The 23,267-nt window shown below is 42.3% G+C and overlaps 1 protein-coding gene across 1 annotated transcript in view; it reads left to right on the forward strand.

Moving 5' to 3' along the window:
• LOC118518203 (cytochrome P450 3A12) overlaps positions 1-15,524 on the forward strand; it is a 34,789-nt gene extending 19,265 nt beyond the window's left edge. Inside the window, exons 8-13 of the mRNA XM_036064786.2 lie at positions 2,428-2,555; positions 4,211-4,277; positions 7,575-7,735; positions 9,598-9,824; positions 11,118-11,280; positions 12,440-15,524. Of these exons, the coding sequence (XP_035920679.1) occupies positions 2,428-2,555; positions 4,211-4,277; positions 7,575-7,735; positions 9,598-9,824; positions 11,118-11,280; positions 12,440-12,535 (842 nt within the window). The 3' untranslated portion in view covers positions 12,536-15,524. The remainder of the gene's footprint in view (positions 1-2,427; positions 2,556-4,210; positions 4,278-7,574; positions 7,736-9,597; positions 9,825-11,117; positions 11,281-12,439) is intronic.
• The last annotated feature ends 7,743 nt before the right edge of the window (positions 15,525-23,267 follow it).

Raw genomic sequence — 23,267 nt, forward strand, 5'->3', positions numbered from 1 at the left:
GTTGCTAAGGTAAAGTGTGTTTAATTTAATAAGGAACTGCCAAACTGTTTTCCACAATAATGACATCATTTTACATTCCCACCAGTTAAACATGAGGGTTCTGGTTTCTGCTCATCCTTGCCAACAGTTGGTCTACATTTGTCTATCTTTTTGGTGATGGCCATCTTAATGAGTGTGAAGGGTATCCCATTGTGGTTTTGTTTTGCATTTCCAATGACTAGTGAGGTTGAGCAACTTTTTATATGCTTGTCACCTATTTCATAACTTCTTTTTTAAATTTAATTTTTTATTTAAATTCAGTTATCCAAGGTATAGTGCATCATTTGTTTTTGATATAATATTCAGTGATTCATTAGTTGAGTATATCACCCAATTCTCGTCATATCAGGTGCCCTCTTTAATGCCCATCACCCAGTTACCCCATCCCCCCACCCACATTCCTTTCCACAACCCTCAGTTTGTTTCCTGGAATGAAGAGTCTCATATGGTTTGTCTCCTTCTCTGATTTATTTCCATTCAGTTCCCCCCCCACCCTTATTGTTCTCTGTACTATTTCTTATGTTCCACATTTGAGTGAAACCATATGATAATTGTGTTTCTCTGATTGACTTATTTCACTTAGCATAATACCCTCCACTTGCATCCATGTCAATGTAAATGGTAGATATTCATCCTTTCTGATGGCTGAGTAATATTCCATTGTATATATGAACCACATCTTCTTTATCCATTCATCTGTTGAAGGACATCTTGGCTCCTTCCACAGTTTGGCTGTTGTGGACATTGCTGCTTTGAGCATTGGGGTGCACAACTTCTTTAGCTAAATATGTATTCAAATTCTTGCCCATTTCTGGGTCAGTTGTTTGTCTGTTTTTGAGTTTTAAGAGTTGTCTGCATCTTCTAGATAAAAGACCCTTAAGATATATGATTTGAAAATTTTTTCTCCCATTCTGTAGGTGTCTTTTCACTTTCTTCAAAGTGTTCTTTGTAGCAAAAAATTTTTAATTTTGACGATGTACAATTTATGTATTTTTCCATTTTTATCTGTGATTTTAGTGTCATATTTAAGAATTTATTGTAATTTCTGAGGTCATGTGACTTGTCCCAGTAACATTTATTGAAAAGACTATTTTATTCCATTGAATGGTATTGGAAACCTTCTCAAAATTCAGTTGACCATAAACACATGGGTATAATTTTGAACTCCAAATTCAATTCCATTGATATATATGTCTCTCCTTATGCCTGGACCACATTGTCTTGATCATTATAGCTTTGTGGTAAGTTTTGAAACTGGAAGTTGGAGTTCTACAGTTTTATTCTTTTTTTTTTCTCCAAGATTGTTTTGGTCATTCTGGGTCCCTTAGATTCCATATGAATTTTATTTTTTTTAAAGATTTTATTTATTTATTTGACAGAGAGACACAGTGAGAGAGGGAACACAAATGGGGGAGTGGGAGAGGGAGAAGCAGGCTTCCCGCTGAGCAGGGAGCCCAATGTGGGGCTCCATCCCAGGATCCTGGGATCAGGACCTGAGCCGAAGGCAGATGCTTAATGACTGAGCCACCCAGGCGCCCCTCCATATGAATTTTAATTTCAGTGTGTCAATTTCTACACAGAAGCCGGCTAGGATTCTTATAGGGAGTACATTCATCTGTAGATCAGTTTGAGGAGTATTGCCGTCTTGACAATATTAAGTTCTAATCCATGATCATTGGATGTTTTTCCATTTACATAGATCTTCTTTAATTTATTTCAACAATATTTGTGGTTTTCAGAGCATAAGCACTTCTTTTGTTAAAGCTATTCCTAAGTATTCTGTTCTTCTTGGTGTTAGTGTAAAGGAGTTATAGTCCTAATTTCACTTTTGGATTTTTTATCACAATGTATGAAATATAATTGATTTTATTGAGGCTCTAGTCCAAAATAAAAGGCTAAGAGATCCAGGAATGTAATCTTGTTCCTTTGGTCACTCCAAAGATGTGGCAGGAGACACTGATCTGACTGTTCTAGTGGTGGCCCATATGTGTGACTTGCTCTGGCTCAGCCATTGGCTTGAAAGTTCAAGTAAAGGTCATAGAGGGAATAACTCTGATATGAATGAATCCTGGTGTCTTTTTTTTTTTTTTTTTTTTTTTTAAAGATTTTATTTATTTATTTGAGAGAGAGAATGAGAGAGAGAGAGCATGAGAGCAGGGAGGGTCAGAGGGAGAAGCAGACTCCCTGCCGAGCAGGGAGCCCGATGCGGGACTCAATCCCGGGACTCCAGGATCATGACCTGAGCTGAAGGCAGTCGCTTAACCAACTGAGCCACCCAGGCGCCCAATCCTGGTGTCTTTTAATCCTCAGGTTGGTAGACCAAATTATAATTGCTCCAGGGCAATTTTTCATTTTCACTGATATTTCCATTGCTTTTTTTCCTTATAGTACTGTTTCCATTCCTTATCCCAGTTTTTGAAATATTAAATATCTGGCTATTTCCAAAACGTGTTACTGATTTTTTCACAAAATCTGTAAAAAGGATGAAGGAAAGTCGCCTCAAAGATAAACAAAAGGTAAATCTGGTGGTGGTTACATGTGCATGTTCACTTTTGATCTGTTATTGAACTGTATACATCTGATGTACATACTTCTAAGTAGGTTTTTACGGTAGGTAGAGAACTATAGGGTTTAGAGCAGGAGACTTCTAACATTTTAGAGAGAATGAAGAAGGAGGTCAGGGAAGGAGATAAAAAGATGAGTCAGAGAGACAATGTTTAAAATTTAAGAATAAGCTTGCCAACGAGTGTGTCACTGCATAATCTTCAGTGAGAGGAAAAACTATCACTTCCTTTCAATAAATTGTCAAAACTTAAAAATTACTGTGTAAAATATTTTTCCTGGTAGTATGATTTTTCCAGATCTTACAGTGACAAAGAATCCCTTCAATGCTAAGCCTCTTTTCTTACACATTCTCCAGTGGAAGTTCCCCTCAGGCACCTGGTTATGTTAATAACATAATAATAATAATAATAATATCATAATGTGGAGTGGGCAAGTGTCTTCTTTGGACACTGAGGCTGCAAGCTGGCCGAGTAGGCTTTGCCTTCCTGAGACTTGGCGGCCAGCACTAAGATGTGTGTAGGACAAGGAGACAGGGCTGGTTCCCCAGGATGTCTCTGAAGATTGTGCAGAGTTCTGGGAGGGTGGGGCATTGGAAGATGCTGACACAGAAGCTGCCCGTGGACTCTGCAGAGGTCAGGGAATTGGTCTATGTGACCATTCATTAAGAATTAAGGCTGGAAAAACAAAAGGACTGAAGTCAGGGACTCTCTCCCCAGCTAGTAGGTGTGACAGGAGAGGGAGCAGGAAACACTTGGGCCAGGAAGCTGTGTTCAAAAGCCAGAGAAGCTGAGGATCAGAGAGAGCAAGAACCAAAAAGCAATGGGACATAATGGCTGGATTCCTGTCAGGGAAATATCATGCTCTCCAAGATTTGTAGCTGGACATTTTTGTTCACTGATGACTCTGGAAACACTAGTTAAACTTCTGGATGTACAAAAGGAATGAGATCTTGCCATTTGCAATGACGTGGTTGGAACTGGAGGGTATTATGCTGAGCGAAATAAGTCAAACAGAGAAAGACATGTATCATATGACCTCACTGATATGAGGAATTCTTAATCTCAGAGAACAAACAGGGTTGCTGGAGTGGGGGGTGGGGTGGGAGGGATGGGGTGACTGGGTGATAGACACTGGGGAGGGTATGTGCTCTGGTAAGTGCTGTGAATTGTGCAAGACTGTTGAATCTCAGATCTGTACCTCTGAAACGATGCAATATATGTTAAGAAAAAAAAAAAGAAGATAGCAGGAGGGGAAGAATGAAGGGGGGGAAATCGGAGGGGGAGATGAACCATGAGAGACGATGGACTCTGAAAAACAAACTGAGGGTTCTAGAGGGAAGGGGGGTGGGAGGATGGGTTAGCCTGGTGATGGGTATTAAAGAGGGCACGTTCTGCATGGAGCACTGGGTGTTATGCACAAACAATGAATCATGGAACAGTACATCTAAAACTAATGATGTAATGTATGGTGATTAACATAACAATAAAAAACCTTCTGGATGTAAAGGGGCCATATTCTCAGGAAAGAAGTTAGGTACTGCATCCCTGTTTTATTTCTGACATCACAAGTGACTTTTTGTCATTGAAATGTCTCTTTCTGTTTCCAGCACCGAGTGGATTTTCTTCAGCTGATGATTAACTCCCAGAATTCCAAAGAAATAGACACCCATAAAGGTAAGCAAGGAGAGCTCCAGATGGCTCTTGATGGGGTGGCTCAGAGACAGGGGGTGGTTCTGAGATATGGAGGAAGATTTTTAGCAGATGGAATATCAGAATATCAAAGAAAGACACATGTTCAGATACAAATGGTAGCCAGAGAATTTTCCAGAAGAACACAGCCACAGTTTTTTCAAAGCTTGAAGGGCAATGATAGACAAAGCAGTCAGTGGTCTGCCACATGGGAGCGTGTTTCCAATGTCAGTCCTCCAGCCTAATCCAGACCCATTTAATCAGACCCTCAGCCTGGAAATTCACATCAAGGCTCATCACGTCAGGAGGCACCTGGCGCCAGTATTGGCAACCTTCTTTTGGAACACTTGGTTAAACTTGTGTTCACTGGCTTAATCTACTCCCAAGTTTTTTTCCTTTTGTAATTAAGAAGTAACTAGTGCAGGATGACTTTGCGACTGTGTACATGTGGTGTTTGTCTTTAAACCATCACCTACTACTTTTACCATCCGTGGATGGTATTTGACTAAAACTATTATTACTATGATGGTTGCAAAATGATGGCTTTCTACTTCTACCATTTCTTCTACATTTGGAGTGATAGTCCATTGTTAGGGTGGGCTTTCCATTCATCATCATTATTGTATTAGTTTATTTATATATGTCAGTATGATCTTAATATTACTTAGTCTCTTACATCATTTTTTAAAATTTAGGTTGTCAATTCTTTCAGATTTGTCCTCTAGAAGCCATTTTAAGTGGGCTCCTGTGTCCTTTTTTTTCTCTTTCTTCTTCTTTATGGGTTCTATAGACTTTATTTTTTTTTAAGATTTTATTTATTTATTTGACAGAGAGAGACACGTGAGAGAGGGAACACAAGCAGGGGGAATGGGAGAGGGAGAAGCAGGCTTCCCGCTGAGCAGGGAACCTGATGCGGGGCTCGATCCCAGGACCCTGGGATCATGACCTGAGCTGAAGACAGATGCTTAACAACTGAGCCACCCAGGCGCCCCTAGACTTTATTTTTTTATAGCAGTTTTATGTTCGCTGCAAAATTGAGTGAAAGACACAGAGACTTATCCCATATTCCTTCTGCCCCACCTACATACTGCATCTCCCACTATCAAAATCCCTCACGATGTGGTAATTTTGTTACAATCAATGCCCCTACAATGACAGATTATTACCACCCCAAATCAATAGTTTATATTACAGTTCACCCTTGGTGTTGTACATGCTATGGGTTTAGACATATGTATAATGATGTATATCCACCATTATAGCACATAGAGTATTCTGTGTCTTTTTCCCATTTATCTTATGAGCATTTCCTTGCATTCTGGTATGAGACATTCCAGGTTTCTCTTCTGTTTCCCCTGATGAGCCCTGGAATCATCCACTTCTCCAAGAAGCTCTGTTTCCTTTTAGTGAGAAATGGTATTTAGAAAGCAAAATCTGGGATCTAGGAGTGCTCGTTGCTACAAGGATTTCTTTGTTTCTATTTCCTCTCAATGGGCCAAACAAAGAACATCAAATATATTTACACAGAACTGATGAAGATAAATATTTCTATATCCATAACCAGTGATGTAATTATGGTCTCTGCATCTGAAAGAAAAAAGGAATCTTGACTTATTATTGTTTCTATGACTGAAATATTCCCATTGTGGTTAATTTCAAGCTATCTATGGTTTGACAACCATCGCACAAAATTCTTGAATATATAACAGCTGATTCTAGAGAAAAACGATGGGCTTACTCTATGACACCACTCTCTCTCTCTCTACATATATATCTATATATCTATAACTATGCCTACTTCTATTTTTTCTATCATCTATCTATTTATCTCTATCTATCTAGTTCTACTACTTTCTGTGATAAAGGAAAGATTCTATATATGCTTGGTTCTATGAACCACTACACACATGTGGTTATTGAGCACTTGACATGTGGCTAGTGTCACTGAAGATCTGAATCTTATATTCTATTTAATATAACTAAGTAAAACTTAAATATAAATAGCTACATCTGGCAAGTGGCTACCTTATTGGACAGCACAGCTCTAAAGTTTGATTATCATGGGGTTCATGGTAATCGAGAGCAAGAATTTGATAGTTGAATTTATCCACAGCAGCATCACAGAAAGTATGACTGGGAAATCAGAACTCTATAGACCTTTCTTACACTTTTTTATTGTTTTTAGTTGTGAATTATGTGTTTGTGGCAAGTGCCAAGTTCATTTCAGTGCTCTATGTATCCAAATGTCCTGATACAGTTCTGATCAAAGAGATTAGAGCATGACCATGCTATGTTTCTGCCAGGAGAAAATCAAAGGAGATGCCAACTTATATTCAGAGTGGAGCCATTCACTAAGGAATGTGACTGATTCAGGCCATGATTGAATAGGCATTGCTAATTCCATTCACTGCATTCAGTTTGTCTATATTTCTTGCCAGCCAGTACCCCGCTATTGACACATTCTTTCTTCTGCTCCTTTAAGGGCATGGATTATCCTAGTTCTATCCCACTCTTCTCACTTTGTCTGTGTCATAGTTTCTGTACATATTGGAGATCATCCACTTGAGAAGTTGTGTGCCAGGTCTTCTATTAGCTGAGACCTCAGAAAGGTATAATCTGTGCTTCTCAAGGTAGGTTGTGCACACAAATCACCACATCTCATGAAAGGTCAGATTTTGATTTGATACTTTTAGGGTGAAGTTTGAGATTCTGCATTTCTAATAAGCTCCCAGATGCTGCAGATCCCACACTTTGAGCAGCAAGAGTTTATCTGTAGCTCAATTGTGTTCTCTCAAGTTCCTGCAAATATGTTTAGATGAAAGATCATTCATTTTTTCCTGACAATTAAGCCTTAGCATTGCAAACTCTCTAAAGAAATTTAAGTTCTGTTTTAGCTGGAAGGATTTAAATTTTCCTAGGGGAGAATGCTATCCCATGTGACTTAGGACTGAAGTCCTTTTCAGATTCTCCGAAGGACATACAGAAAACTCTGTGTACATTAGACAGAAATGCCAGCTCCTGAAATTGGTGGGGAGGGTGGCATGAGCAGGAGCAGATGGCCAAGAATAGTATAGACCATGGGAATAAGCAGATCAAGACAATTTCTTGGTTTTCTGGCTCTGTAGGTAGACATCAGAGTGCAAACCACTGTGAGTTTGATTCTGAATTGCTTTTACATTTTACCCCAAGGGAATTGGGAGTTTCCAATAGATTTCTCATCATCTAAACTGTGATGTTTTATATTCACCTGCTCTAGCTAAAATGTCTTTCCTCTTCTTTTAGCTCTGTCTGATCTGGAGCTTGTGGCCCAATCTATTATCTTTATTTTTGCTGGCTATGAGACCACTAGCACTTCTCTTTCCTTCCTTGTGTATGAATTGGCCACTCACCCTGATGTCCAGCAGAAACTGCAGGAGGAGATTGACGCGACTTTCCCCAATAAGGTGAGCGGTACCTACCTGAAGAGGGAGTCAGGATAGGCTTGGTTATGTCTCAGTAACACATTAGCCCTCAAACCAAGTGGGTTTTCATAAAAAGGTTTACTTCTAACTCATTAGCATGTCCAACATGGGGATGAGTCTCTGCTTCATATAGTTATTCAGTGATACTGGGGAAAGAGGCTCCACTTTCTTATACTTGCATTATCTGGAACTTGGGGACTAATTGTTGGCTGGGGAACAAGGAACTAGAGTGTTGCTCACTTGCTTTTTAAATGTTTGGCCCCGAACTGACATCCATCTCATCAGTTCACAGCCGATTTGCAAAGTAGTTTCCCCTAAGTTCCCATGGGCTGGGAACTATGGGGGTCTTCATGGTTATTGGGTGGACAGTGAATGTCTCTGCCACACACCCTATGAAATGGCAACCCTGTTATCTCCATGTAACAACTCAGGAAACTGGGCTACAGAGAGACATCATAACGTTTTAAATTATCATATAACTAGTGGTGAAGAAGCCAAGCTAGGAGCCAGGGTGCCTAGATCCTGATCGACCTCTAACCTCTACAGTGTTGGCTCTTAAATATAACACCAGGGCTCCTGGGTGGCTCTGTCGGTTAAGGGTCTTCCTTCGGGTTGGATCATGATCCCAGGGTCCTGGGATCGAGTCCCACATCGGGCTCCCTGCTTAGTGGGGAGTCTGCCCCCCCGCCCCCACCCCTGCTCGTGATCTCTCTCTCTCTCTCTCTCACTCTCTCCCTCTCTCAAATAAATAAAAAATATGTATATAACACCAAGTGATAGGCACATATTGACCACACTGTTTACCGATCCCTGCCCAACTTGGAGTTCCCTACTTATGAAGAGACCTGGCCTCTGGGGATGGAGTGGCTTATTTGGCAAACAGTGAAACCCTGAAGCAACAACAAGGAGACCCTTCCAGCAACAGAGCGTGGGACTGAGAGTAGGGTTCTGATCCTCTATAGAACTTTCCATAGGACTGAAATTGTGTGTCCACATTTGGTAGCATCCAATCTTACCCTCCTCTTGCCCTATTTGGGTTGAAAGGAAGTAGTGTCTCCCCCAATTATTTATAGTTTTTATATAATAGAGTGTTTCTCTCTAAATACTGTAAATATAATTGAAAATGTAGGGAGCAGGATATTTCTGCTAGAAGAGTTTATGTGGAAGAGGGAATATTTTCTGTTGCACATTCTTCTTCCATGGTGCAGATGTGTGACCCCTGTTTTGAAAGGGAACGGTGACTTCAACATATTTCACTTAAGACTAAGGGTCATAGGGAAGGAAAAATAAAATAAGAGAAAAACAGAGAGGGAGGCAAACCATAAAAGACTCTTAAGTATAGGAAACAAACTGAGGGTTGCTGGAGGGGAGGGGGTGAGGGGATGAGGTAACTGGATGATGGGCATTAAGGAGGGCACCTGATGTAATGACCACTGCGTGTTATATGCAACCAATGAATCACTGAATTCTACCCCTGAAATTCATAATACACTCTATGTTAACTAAATTGAATTTAAATGAAAATTTAAATAAAGATTAAGGTTCACAATCTATTAGTCACTTTAGTTCACATGAGGAAGAAAAACCATACCTGGTATTGGGAAGGATTTCAGGCCCTGTTTAGGGGATTGTCCCTGCAGCCTCCCCTTGTCATTACTATTGCACACATGTCAGTGGGCCATTGAGCAGGTCAAAGGACATGGTAGACATTAAAATGTCCATAAATGCCCTTTACCAAAACAAATGATTCTTAGGTGTTCCTAACTCTTCAGTAGTAGTGTGTAGAGTGAGTTGAACGTTGATCCCAAATCTCAATGTATCAAAATCTGTTTCTTTCCTTCCAGGCACTGCCCACTTATGATGCCCTTCTACAGATGGAGTATCTGGACATGGTGTTGAATGAGACTCTCAGATTATACCCAATCGGTGGTAGACTTGAGAGGGTCTGTAAGAAAGATGTGGAAATCAGTGGTGTGTTCATTCCCAAAGGGACAGTGGTGATGGTGCCGGTCTTTACTCTTCACCGAGACCTGGATCTCTGGCCAGAGCCTGAGGAGTTCCGTCCTGAAAGGTACAGGGAACCCTGGAAAGGGGAACCCACCCTCATGTTGGAGGATATTCTGATATTTCCTTAGTATAGATGACAAGCATGTGGTTGTATGTGTGTCAGGGACTGTGCCAGGCAGTATGAAATCCATGTATTAAAAATGCCTATTATGGATAATTTTATTAAAGGTTTTATTTATTTGAGAGAGAGAAACAGAGAGAGAGAAAGACGGGGGAGGGGTAGAAAGAGCACAAGTGGGGGGAGGGGCAGAGGACCAGAGAGAAGCAGACTCCCCGCTGAGCGGGGAGCTCAACGTGGGACTTGATCCCAAGACCCTAAGATCATGACCTGAGCCAAAGGCAGACCCTTAACCAACTAAGCCACCCAGGTGCCCCTACTGTGGAGAATTTTTGACATATGCACAAGCATATTCTACAGAGACAAGTCTATGAAATACTTTTAATGAATCTCTATGTGCCCATCACCTGCCCAACAACCACTAACCCATATCAGCTGCCCCATCCACACACCATTATAATTCCTTATCTGTTTTCCATATTACTTTAAGGCATATCATCTGTAAACATTTCAGTATCTTCTGCATAATATAACGAGTTTTAAATAATACCTCACCACAATGCCATTATCACTTTCCCCAAAAACACGTGTTTCCTTGATATAAATATGGAGGAATGAATTTGGAATAAAGTGTAAGTCTAACCTTCAAGGAATTTATAGCTTTGTGGAACAGATAGACAAAAACTCAGTAATTATAGTGATTATTCATATCCGTGAGTGTGATTATAGTGGAATAGCATCACGTGCCTGTGTAAATCATCTGAAAATCTGATCTGTTTAAGTGGTTGGGGGTGGTCCTAGCAGGGAGGGTAGGGAAGTCAAGGGAAAAAATAACAATGTAAATCATGGGAGGCATTTCTCCTGCTTCCTTTTTCCATGGATAGATGACCAATGTCAATCAGTGTAGGCAGAATCCTACCTCTCCTTCAGTCAGGCTCATTTCTTGCTTGCCTTTCAGAGTGTGAACATCTCACCACCCTAAATATAATTCTAGTGTTTAAGATAAATCTTTTCAAAAGCATTCATCTCTCATCTCTTCAACAAGACTGAATGCTCCCATAGGGGAAGGGGTATCCAACGACCTGCAGCTTATAATTGTCACAGCAGATAAGCATAGCAGGACTTCAGTAACCAGCCTATCAAAGTTTCCTATGTACCCCTGGTTGAGAACCCTGAATATGTAGCTCTTGTGGTTTTTATGTTTCACTAACTTGTTTCCAACCTGTAATGTGGAACCAGGTTCAGTAAGAAGAACAAGGACAACATAAATCCTTATACATACCTGCCTTTTGGAACCGGACCCCGAAACTGCCTTGGGATGAGGTTTGCGATCATGAACATGAAACTTGCCCTGGTCAGAGTCCTGCAGAACTTCTCCTTCAAACCTTGTAAAGAAACACAGGTCAGAGAGAGAATTTTCTTCAAAAGGAATATTTTATTGTTTTTTTTTTTTAAACTAACAGATATGGAATAGGTGTCATGTGTGTGTGTGGTGGGGGGGGCTTGTTTATCCTTAGTAATTTGTTCTATCAACTAGAGAATCTATTCGGAGCCATCTGTGACCTTGAAGGGAACTTCAGCTCTTGAGTGCCACATCTGTGGTTTATGACCACCCAATCATAAGGGTCATGTAGTCAGTACCATTCATGTGACATCATTATGCACAGACCTATGATCCTGAGCAGTATTTTAAATTTCTTTCAAGTCCACTGAAAGGAAGGGAACATGTTGTGCATAGCCATGACGTGCAGTGATAACCACGATGTGACTTTTGAAGGATTCTCTTCTTCACCATAACTTACAGATACTCTGGTGACCGAGGTTCTCAAACCCTCATTGTACATGGGAATCAGTGGGTTTGTTAAAAATCTGGATGCCCAGGTCATCTCAGAAACTCTAATGTAATTCTCCCAGAGTGTGGCTTTAAAAGTGCCCCCATGATTCTCAAGGGCAAGCAAGGTTGAGACTCAATGGTGTGAAGCATGTCTGCCTGATGTGAAGGACTTCCAGGGTCCAGGCCATCCTGGCTACTTGGCTCCACCTTCCGCAAGCCTGGCTCCGGTCAGGCTGTGCTCCCATCCCATCCCAATCTGTCATCATGAATGGATGTTTCCATGGCAGAGGTGACAGGATGTTTAGCAGTGTGGATGTCCACACAATAAAATGTGTAATAAACACTCAAGATTCAACATATGAAAATTAACTCTGGCACTTTTCAGAATTGTTTGCCACAATGGCTAAGAACCTGTTTTAAATTTTAAACACTCACCCTTTTTTCTTAAAATTAAAATCAAAAAAGAACACCAGCCAATATGAGTGTGTCTCCAGCCTGGTACAGAGTAAGTATTCAATAGATATTCTGTTGAAAGAGTGATAGATGAATGCTTCCATGCTCCATCTTGGCAGCTTACAGAGTAATTTTAAAGAATCAGAGATAGATGAATCTAAAAATAGTATTTATATGTTTGTAATGCATTATTGTCCTTCATGTATCTTGCCTGCTTTGCTTCTGTTGTTGGCAGGGTTTCATTTGTTGGTTCTCTTATGCTTAACTGTTGCAGATCCCCCTGAAATTAAGTGCTCAAGGGTTGATTCAACCAGAAAAACCCATTGTTCTCAAGATTGAGCCAAGAGATGGGAGTGTGAGTGGAGTCTGACTTTCTCTAAAGACTTCCCCTTCGTTCTTCAAGAAGCTGTGTCCCAGATCACCAGAGACTTCAATTTTCTTTGTGAGTAAAACCCAGAAATGAAGATGGCCTTCATGTACTGCCTGTGACGGATGACTAGGGATTCTGTGCATTCATTTAGCTTTTGTGGTGTCTGTGTGGAGCATTATATATTGTGGAGAGTAAAGGAGGTGGTAATAGTTGCCGGAGATGTAGACTCAGCCTGTCTGGTTCACACAGACTACCCCCAGTTAGTGCCAGCTACTCCCCTGAGCACCGATCAAGAATAAAACTTTCTCAACAATTTTATCAACAAACTTTAATGAAAACAAGAATTAGTGTCATGACTGTGGTAGTGACATTTATATCACATGTCTTATTTTGAATATTTTACATTAAATATACACTGAGCCAATCAATCAACATCTCTTTACAAAAGTACTAACTGATGGTTTCGTGCACATTAAGGGGGAATCCGTAGAACTGATGAGTGAGAGCCAATGACTGAGTATTTTGACCATATAGTTACTGGGTGGGTGGAGCTTGTTCAGAACTCCAATGTGATATGCTAAGATAGGTGAGAGTTGGGGCACCTGGGTGGCTCAGTCAGTTAAGCGTCTGCCTTCAGCTCAGGTAATGATCCCAAGGTCCTGGGATGGAGTTCCACGTTGGACTCTGTGCTCAGCAGGGAGTCTGCTTCTTCCTCTCCCTCTGTCCCTCCTCCTGCCTCTGTCTCTCAAATAAATTAAAAAAAAAAAAAAAGATAGGTGAAAGTTAATCCACTGTGACTTTGCCCATGGCTCAGAAAGTGTGTTCAGAGTTTAATTCTACAGGTTTTGGAGCACATGTTTTTTATAACTCTCTATTGAGACACTTAGTATTATATGATTCATTTTCATCTCATCTGCCCTTATGTTCTGGTAGGCAGGGAACATGTTTTCTCTTTGTGTTCCAGCCTCAGCTCCCAACTGTCCCGACACAATGAACATGGTTTCAGAGATAGTTGATTGGCCAGTTGATTGGACAGAAAGGCTAAAAGCATTTGCCCATTTCAGCTGGTATCAGAAGCTGCACAGGATTCTTCCTTTTCCTTCCCTCCCCTCCCCACCCCTTCTTTCCCTTCTCCTCTCTTCTCTTCCTTTGCCTTCCTTCCTGGATAATTCAGTCCTAAAGCCATAGGTGGGGCACAGCCAGGTGAGCAGCCCCACATTGAGGGTCAGGGGCAGAGAAGGGAGTCACAGTGACTCCAAATTAGAGACTGAGTAGGATGAAGAGGGTGTCCACATGAAAGAGCAGCCTGGCATGGGTGTGGAAGCCCAAGCTTGGTGAGAAGGGTCCCCACACAGAGGGTTGGTCTGGCGAGAACCCCCGGAGCCTAACTACAGTGTGGAAAACCCAAGTAGCATGGTGGGGGCATACATGAGTGTGAAGGGATGGAGTGAGGGTTAGTTACATGAAAGGGGATTGATCAAATAAGTAAATATATTAAAGCTACATGGTTTCAGGAGTTTCTCAATGTTGGAGAAGTGTCATGCTTTCCTATGGATACATGATAGATTGGTAGAGAGAGATAGAAATGTGTGTGTTTGTCTTTGTGTAAAAACACATATCCCCTACCTCTCTCCACAGACAGTTCTTAGAAACATGACATTATAAGAGCAATGAGCATACCTTGTGCCCATTTTTGGCTTATAAATGTCATTTTCGACTGCAAGGAACTAGGGCTTTTCAGAGAAATGGCTGATTCCAGGCTGGGAGAGCACATGATGAGCCTGGAGCATCTTGTGCTACACAGTGATGGGGACACATCCACAGGACACAGAGCTAATGTGAGGGGTTTCAGCCACCCGTCAGGCACGATTTGGGCATCATGGACACTAACGATAGGAAGAGATTATAACCCATTGAATAAAACTGGAAAATCGAGTACATACATGTGGAAAGAAATACAGGGATAGATTACAATTAAAGAGGACACTCACACAGTTTTAAAGTACTACAGCTGAGACAGCCATGAGTTACTGAGGAAAGAGCAGCTCACAGAGCGGAGACCTGGCAGACCAGTGAGCCTCATCAGGAACAGGAGGAAGTGATGGAGCATCACCTGACAGGATGTGGTGAAAGGAACCCAGCGTCACCTCGGGGATATTCTTGCCAAGGAGGCAAACCTGAAAAGAAATCCCAAGAATTGTCAGACAAACCAAAATAAAGGACTATCTACTCCTAATCTGTAACTGGTGTGTAATCTTCTACAAAGTCACAGTCCTGAAAATGATAAAAAAGAAAAAAACAAGCCAGGATTGGAGTCACTTGCCCCCCCAACCCCACCACACAGCAAACAATGCCTAATTACCTCGATTGAATATCTCAGGAATCATGGAATACTACATCAAAAACTAATGATGTAATGTATGGTGATTAACATAACATAATAAAATAAAATAAAATAAAATAAATGATTATAAAAAATAGAAAAAACCCAAAATAAATCAAGCAAACAAAAAGTATTTATTGCCAGATCTAAGTGAAATACTGGAGAGAATTGTTCAGGTAGAAGAAAAACCTAGATGGAAAGATTGAAATGATGAAAAGAGGAACTGTGTAGGTAAATCCAATGAATGTTGAGTGATTAAGACAGTAACAGTGTCTTTTGGGTGTTTATAATATATGTATAATTAAAGTCTACAAAAATAAAAAATAAAAAAAAAGGATCCCAGGAAGATGACCATTTAAAGGTCGTTTGAAATTCCCTGTTGGCACTAATGAGTTATCTGCAGGATAGAAACCCTGCAAGTCCATCCCCCAGAATGAAGGTGTCCTGGCCTGAAGCAATGCTTTCTTTTCCCTCTGTGTTCTTCCTGCCCCACCCTCCTCCCTAGAAAACCCTGCATTTTGTACACCTCCTGGGAGCATCTGTCTACCTGGCAGGTGGGATGGTGCCGATTCATGAATCACTTAATAAAGCCAATTAGATGTTCAACTTGAGTTGCTGGAATTTTGTTTTTTAACAAAAGCCAGAGACAAACTAAGGAAGCGGTCCAGATTGAAGTAAAGAGACAAAGGAGGGGTGACATGTAACCTCAATGTGTGAGAGGGGTCCTTCTGTTATAAAGGACATTGTGGGGACAGTTTGGGGAATTGAGGGCTCTGATTGTTACTTGGAGTAATGTGTCAGTGTCCACTTCCTGACTTTGTGGGAGAATGTCTTTGTAGGAATTACAGGGGATTATGAAATAGCAGGTCAGCATTTACTCTGGGATGTGTCAGTAACATAGTTCTTGGAAGAGACCCTTCTAGAAAGTTGTGATTGTTTTGGGGAGAAGTGGGTCACAAAAACAGCTTGAGCCTACACAGATCTCCCCGTCCCTTGCCTTAGTCTGACTTGTATTATTTAATACAACGAGGCAGCACCACACAGTGATTGAGAGATGGGGTGCTCTGAAGCTGAAGCTCCTGTGGTTTGAATCCCAGCTCAGTCCAGGGCTGAGTCTAGATCAATCAGTAGCTTTGGGTAAATGAGGCAAAGGTGTTCCCTTTGCATAGCTGGACCCACAGAACTTGGGCCACATTTCAGCACCTGTATGCCCCTTAGCTGAATGCCACTGTGCACAAATTAGCTTGGGCTTTGTCACTGTCTCAGGTCAGGTCCCTAAAAGTAGAGCCTGAGGTGGGGGCTCTGGAGCAAATGGTCTGCTGCGAGAGTGCTCTCAGGAGAAAGGATTGAGGGGAGCTGGGTAGGGAAAGAGGACAAGCTGAGCAAAGCTGTGGTCAGGGTAGCCCGATCTCATGGGGAGCTCTGGAGCCAGAATTGTATTACAGAGTGGATATGACTGTGCAGCAGGGGCTGGCATTTTGTACCCCATCAGTGGGTCATAGACTGCCCTCCCAACCCCAGGAGGCACAAACTCCTAGGTGAAGTGGATTCAGTTTGGCCAAGAGTGATTCTCCAGAGAGTGGGGTAGCTGTGAGCTTGTAAGAGTGAATACTGCCAGCAACTGGGGGATGAGTATGCTGCCCAGCGACAGGAGTCTGGTATCTTCCTCCTCTACGTGGGACCTCGAGCTAATTAGTTAACACTTCCCGCCTTGGTACTTAATGCCTCAGGTTGTGTAAAATAGGGGCATAATGCCAGTGCCTATCTGACATGACAATGAAACCAGATGATGTATGTGTGAGGTGTTTAGGACACAGACCTCGCAGCACGCAGCGAGCACGTAATCAATGTCAGCTATTACTTTCATAGCTGTATTATCCTCTGTCCTCAGGAGGCCACGTTCGTTTGGACATTTGGGTTCCATCCCTGTCGAGTCCAGCTTCAATCTGCCATTTGAGAAAGTAATTGCGGACATCTTTCACAAAGGTTTAACTATGAAGATATTAATGTCTCAGCTGATGTTGTCCAGGAATTTTCCAAGAACAATATAAACATCCCCCTTCTAGAAGGGCCTTTGTCAGATGATAATCAATATGTGAACCTCACTGAGATGGAGTGGGGAGGTTTCAGCAGGGGGCGCCCTCACGCCCTACCAGCCAGACCCAACAGGAAGTGATGGACTTGACCTCACAGGGATTTGACCTGGCTCTACCTTACTATCCCAGCTGGAGGAAGAAGGGCTCTCCTTGTCACCACAATCCACCACCTCTTCTCCCCAAGAAGAGCTCTGCCAATGAGAAGCCACCACACTTCTCACTCCCGGGTTCTCCAATGGGCTCCAGTTTGTAACAGCCTTCCCAGCTTCCCCTTTTCTCCTGAAAAACATACCTCCCCTTTGTTCTTTAGACTTGGCTATGGTTGCTGCAGCCTGTTTGTTCTGGATTGCAATTCTCATTTATTCCTGATTAACCCCCCCTTTTGGCTGATAAAACAACGGGCAGTTTTTAGTTTTATGGTTCATAGTCATCACAACTAGGAGTGGGCAGTCTTGGGGGCAGGGATGCACTGCAGTAAAAGCTCCACTGCGTTCAGATGGGCTCTCTCCAGCCCTGTCTTAGAATTGTTTTTCTGGTGCCAGAGTTCTGCTCAGTGTGTCTGGTCATGTCCAGGCTGTGCAGTGTCCAGGATGCATGAAAACCTCGGATGAGAGCTGCTTAAATCTTTGGGGGTCAAACATAGGCAGGACCAGAGAAATGTCGAGTCAAAACTAGCTAACTCAAGGGTTTGTTTCCTCTCCTGTGACAGACTGGCTTCTGCAGAGTAGGTGACTGTCCATGGGGCTGGAAGGCCCTGTTGGGTATGTGAACTTCCATATTCACTTCTTTTAGCCAAGAATTGCCCTCTCTGTGGAATCTTGTTTGAAGATGCAAATTCTTGTTTGTAAGTGTTGTACTGTAAGTTTGTATGTAAGTGTATAGGATTCTATTTATCATCTACTTACCTGTCTCTATCTCTTTATCATCTAATCATATTTACCTATTTACCTACCTGTCATCTATATCGATATCTATATCTATCTATTATCTATCTATCTATCTATCTATCTATCTATCTATCTATCATCATACGTATCTACAAAGGCAGAAGAGCCTCAGGAGCCCCAGGCATTCCAAGCCCAGCTGTTTGAGTGTCTCCAACCCAGACATATGAAGAGAGCCTTCAGGATGATCCCAGCCTCAGCCTGTCTGCATCCACATGAGACTCCCAGCAAGGGCTGGCCAGCTGAGTCCAGTCCATTATTTCATGGGTAAAATAAAAGATTGTCCAATCCTTTTGGGTGGTCTGTCATGCCACATTAAATCATTGCAATACCCCTCTTTCACTTCAGTGGAGTCAGAAGAGAGGTGACAATTGGGGTAAACTGGAGGAAGCCATCAGCTTTCAGTTCCTGTGAATCAAGGAGGCAGCAGTGTGGTTGTGGGTGAGCGCAGAGAAAGGAGTGTTGGTGTCTAAGAAGTTGGTGTCCAAGTAGGTGTCTTGGAGTCCCATGGATCAGGACAAAATGGAAGAAGGGAGAGGACTGATTTTATTGAAACCTGTCACATGCTGGGCCTCCTTGACACCAAGGCTTTGTGCCCCTAGCATGCTGTAGCTGGAGGGGTAGCCAACTTTGAAGAGCACCCCAGTGTCTCTCCTCCTGGTGTGTAGTCTCCACCCCATGAACAGGGCTGGCCTGAGAAGCCAGGAGGATATTGTGGACATGTCGGTGTGTGACTCTCAGCCGAGTCATAAGAGAAAAAGATGCCTCCACCTTGCCCCTCTTGGTCACTTGACTGGGGGAAGTCGGCTGCTATGTTGTGAAGACAGTTAAGTGGCCACATGGCATGCACCTGAGACCTCCTGCTACAGTTGGTGCTGACCTGCCAGGTCCATGAGTGAGCTACCTGTGATGTAGCTTCCAGCTCAGTCCAGCGTGCAGATGATGGCAGCCCCAGCCAGTAGCTTGGCCACAGCCTCATGAGAGTAAGGTCAGAGCCACTCAGCTGAGTCACTTCTGAATTGCTCACTCACAGATTCTGAGTTAATAAAATCATTGTTTTATGCCACTGTGTTCTAGGGTAATTTGTTACAGAGTAATAACTAATCCAGAGACAGGGGAGCTGGGCTATCTTGGATGCCACAGCAGGGAACTCAGCAGACTCTCCGGAGGTTGACTGTCAGCTGGGCTTGCCAGGCAGGGAGGGAAGTGGTGGTGGTGGTGTGTCTGTGTCCAGGGGTGTGTGTGTCTAGGGGTGTGTGTGTGTGTGTGTGTGTCTGTTTCTGTACAAGGGTGTGTGTGTTTAGATATGTGTTTGAATGTACAGGGGAGTGTGTGTGTCTAGAAGTTGTGTGTTTGTGTGTACAGGATGTGTGTACATGGGGGCATGTGTGTTTGTGTGTACAGGGGTTTGGGTACAAGGGAGTGTGTGTGTGGGGTAGGTATACACATATGTAGAGAGGTAGGGTCCCAGCAATTGCTCTGTTGGAAGGCTGAATATTACTGCCACCACTAGGCTGTGCTGGTTGAGGGGTGGACTCTGCCTGGATCCCAAACCACCTGTGCCAAAAAGAGATGGGGGATCTAGTTATTCAACCCTAAGGGCCTCAGTTTCCCCATCTGTGATGCAGGGATGATAGTAGTGGGCCTGCACATGCCTGTCAGAGGTGGGCTAGAGAACACACAGCAGTGACCGTACACTCTCAGCAAAGTTGGGGGGACGGTGAGGCTGGGACCCGGGGACCAGTGAGAAAGGCCCAGGTCAGTAGGGGCAATTCCCAGTCCTTATAGAGCCATGAACACAGCCACAGACCATCAAGGACCTCTGTAGAACCAGGGCAGAGAGCAGGTGTCACTTGTAAGGTCCAGGGCAGAGAGAGGGTCTGAGGCCCACTTTCCCAGCCCAGAAGTCACATCCCCAGACATCCTGAGCTCATTCTGGGAGGAGCAGGGAAAGGGAAATGGCAGGTGAGGATCAGAGAGACTGAACTCAGAGATGCTCGTTACCTAAATGAGACCAAGAAGTTGTTTTATGATAATAAGAAATCCTCGTCATACAAAGAAATGGAAAAACGTTCCATGCTCATGGATTGGAAGAACAAATATTGTGAAAATGTCTATGCTACCTAGAGCAATCTACACATTTAAAGCAATCCCTATCAAAATACCATCAACTTTTCTCAATGAAATGGAACAAATAATCCTAAAATTTGATGGAACCAGAAAAGACCCCGAATAGCCAGAGGAATGTTGAAAAAGAAAGGCAAAGCTGGTGGCATCACAATTCCAGACTTCAAGCTCTATTACAAAGCTATAATCATCAAGACAGTATGGTACTGGCACAAAAACAAACACATAGATCAATGGAACAGAATAGAGAGCCCAGAAATGGACCCTCAACTCTATGGTCAACTAATCTTCAACAAAGCAGGAAAAAATGTCCAGTGGAAAAAAGACAATCGCTTCAACAAATGGTGTTGGGAAAATTGACAGCCCCATGCAGAAGAATGAAACTGGACCATTTCCTTACACCACAAACAAAAATAGACTCCAAATGGATGAAAGACCTAAATGTGAAACAGGAATCCATCAAAATCCTTGAGGAGAACACAGGCAGCAACCTCTTCGACCTCAGCCACACAACTTCTTCCTAGACACATCGCCAAAGGCAAGGGAAGCAAGGGCAAAAATGAACTATTGGGACTTCATCAAGATAAAAAGCTTTTGCACAGCAAAGGAAACAGTCAACAAAACCAAAAGACAACCGACAGGATGGGAGAAGATATTTACAAATGACATATCAGATAAATGGCTAGTATCCAAAATCTATAAAGAACTTATCAAACTCAACACCCCACAGAACAACTAATCCAATCAAGAAATGGGCAGAAGACATGAACAGACATTTCTGCAAAGAAGACATCCAAATGGCCAACAGACACATGAAAAAGTGCTCAACATCACTCGGCATCAGGGAAATCCAAAACCTCAATGAGATACCACCTCACACCAGTCAGAATGGCTAAAATTAACAAGTCAGGAAACGACAGATGTTGGCGGGGATGTGGAGAAAGGGGAACCCTCCTACACTGTTGGTGGGAATACAAGCTGGTGCAGTCACTCTGGAAAACAGTATGGAGGTTCCGCAAAAAGTTGAAAATAGAGCTACCGTACGACCCAGGAATTGCACTACTGGGTATTTCCCCAAAGATACAAATGTAGTGATCTGAAGGGTTACGTGCACCCCAATGTTTATAGCAGCAATGTTCACAATAGCCAAACTATGGAAAGAGCCAAGATGTCCATCAACAGATGAATGGATAAAGAAGATGTGGTATATATATACAATAGAATATTATGCAGCCATCAAAAAAATGAAATCTTGCCATTTGCAATGACGTGGATGGAACTAGAGGGTATTATGCTAAGTGAAGTAAGTCAATCAGAGAAAGACAAGTATCATATGATCTCACTGATATGAGGAATTTGAGAAACAAGGCAGAGGATCATAGGGGAAGGGAGGAATAAATGAAACAAGATGAAACCAGAGAGGGAGACAAACCATAAGAGACTCTTAATCTCAGGAAACAAATTGAGGGTTGCTGGAGTGGTAGGGGGTGGGAGGGATTGGGTGGCTGGGTGATGGACATTGGGAAGGGTAGGTGCTATGGTGAGTGCTGTGAATTGTGTAAGACTGATGAATCACAGACCTGTACCTCTGAAACAAATAATACATTATATGTCAAAAAAAAGAAGAAGGAGGAGGAGGAGGAGGAGGGGAAGGAGAAGGAGAAGAAGCAGAAGCAGAAGCAGAAAGAAGAAGAAGAAGAAGCAGAAGAAGAAGAAGCAGCAGAAGAAGAAGAAGCAGAAGCAGAAGAAGAAGCAGAAGCAGAAGAAGCAGAAGAAGAAGAAGCAGAAGAAGAAGCAGAAGAAGAAGAAGAAGAAGCAGAAGAAGAAGAAGAAGAAGAAGAAGAAGAAGAAGAAGAAGAAGAAGAAGAAGAAGAAGAAGAAGAAGAAGAAGAAGAGGAGAAGAAGCAGAAGCAGAAGAAGGAAGAAGAAGAAGAAGAAGAAGAAGAAGAAGAAGAAGAAGAAGAAGAAGAAGAAGAAGAAGAAGAAGAAGAAGAAAGGAGGAGGAGGAGGGGAGGAGGATAGTAGGAAGGGAAAAATGAAGGGGGGGAAATCGGAGGGGGAGAAAAACCATGAGAGACTATGGACTCTGAGAAACAAATTGAGGGTTTTAGAGGGGAGGGGATGGGGGGATGGGTTAGCCTGGTGATGGATATTAAGCAGGGCACATATTGCATGGAGTACTGGGTGTTATACGTAAACAAGGAATCATGGAACACTACATCAAAAACTAATGATGTAATGTATGGTGACTAACATAACATAATTAAAAAAAAAAAAAAGAAATCCTCGTCGTGTTCCTGATCTTTTCCCCATTCAGAATGATATTTGCTGTGGGCTTTTCATAGATGGTTTTTATGATTTTGAAGAATGTTCCTTTTACCCCTACACTCTGAAGAGTTTTAATCAGGAAAGAATGCAGTATTTTGTCAAATGCTTTTTCTGCATCAATTGAGAGGATCATATGGTTCTTGTCTCTTCTCTCATTAATGTGTTCTATCACATTGATTGATTTGCAAATGTTGAACCACCCTTGCATCCCAGGAATAAATCCCACCTGGTTGTGATGGATAATCCTTTTATTTAATGTACTGTTGGATCCTCTTGGCTGGGATCTTGTTGACTATTTTGGCATCCATATTCATCAGGGATATTGGTCTTAATTCTCCTTTTTGATGGGGTCTTTGCCTGGTTTTGGGATCAAGATAGTGCTGGTCTCATAGAAGGAGTTTGGAAGTTTCCCTTCTGTTTCTGTTTTTTGAAACAGCTTCAGAAGAAAAGGTATTATTTCTTCTTTGAATGTTTGGTAGAATTCCCCTGGGAATCTGTCAGGCCCTGGACTCTTGTTTTTTGGGAGGTTTTCGATCACTGCTTCACTCTTGTTACTGGTTATTGGTCTATTCAGATTGTCAATTACTTCTTGTTTCAGTCTTGGAAGTTTATAGGTTTCCAGGAAGGCATCCATTTCTTCCAGGTTGCTTAATTTATTGGCATATAATTGTTGATAATAATTTCTAATAATTGTTTCTATTTCCTTGGTGTTAGTTGCGATCTCTCCCCTTTCACTCATAATTTTATTAATTTGGGTCCTTTCTCTTTTCTTTTGGATAAGTCTGGCCAGTGGTTTATCGATCTTATTAATTCTTTCACAGAACCAGCTTCTAGTTTCATTGACCTGCTCTACT

The sequence above is a fragment of the Halichoerus grypus genome, chromosome 6 (genome assembly GCF_964656455.1).
Source record: "Halichoerus grypus chromosome 6, mHalGry1.hap1.1, whole genome shotgun sequence".
In the NCBI taxonomy this organism is placed as follows: domain Eukaryota; kingdom Metazoa; phylum Chordata; class Mammalia; order Carnivora; family Phocidae; genus Halichoerus; species Halichoerus grypus.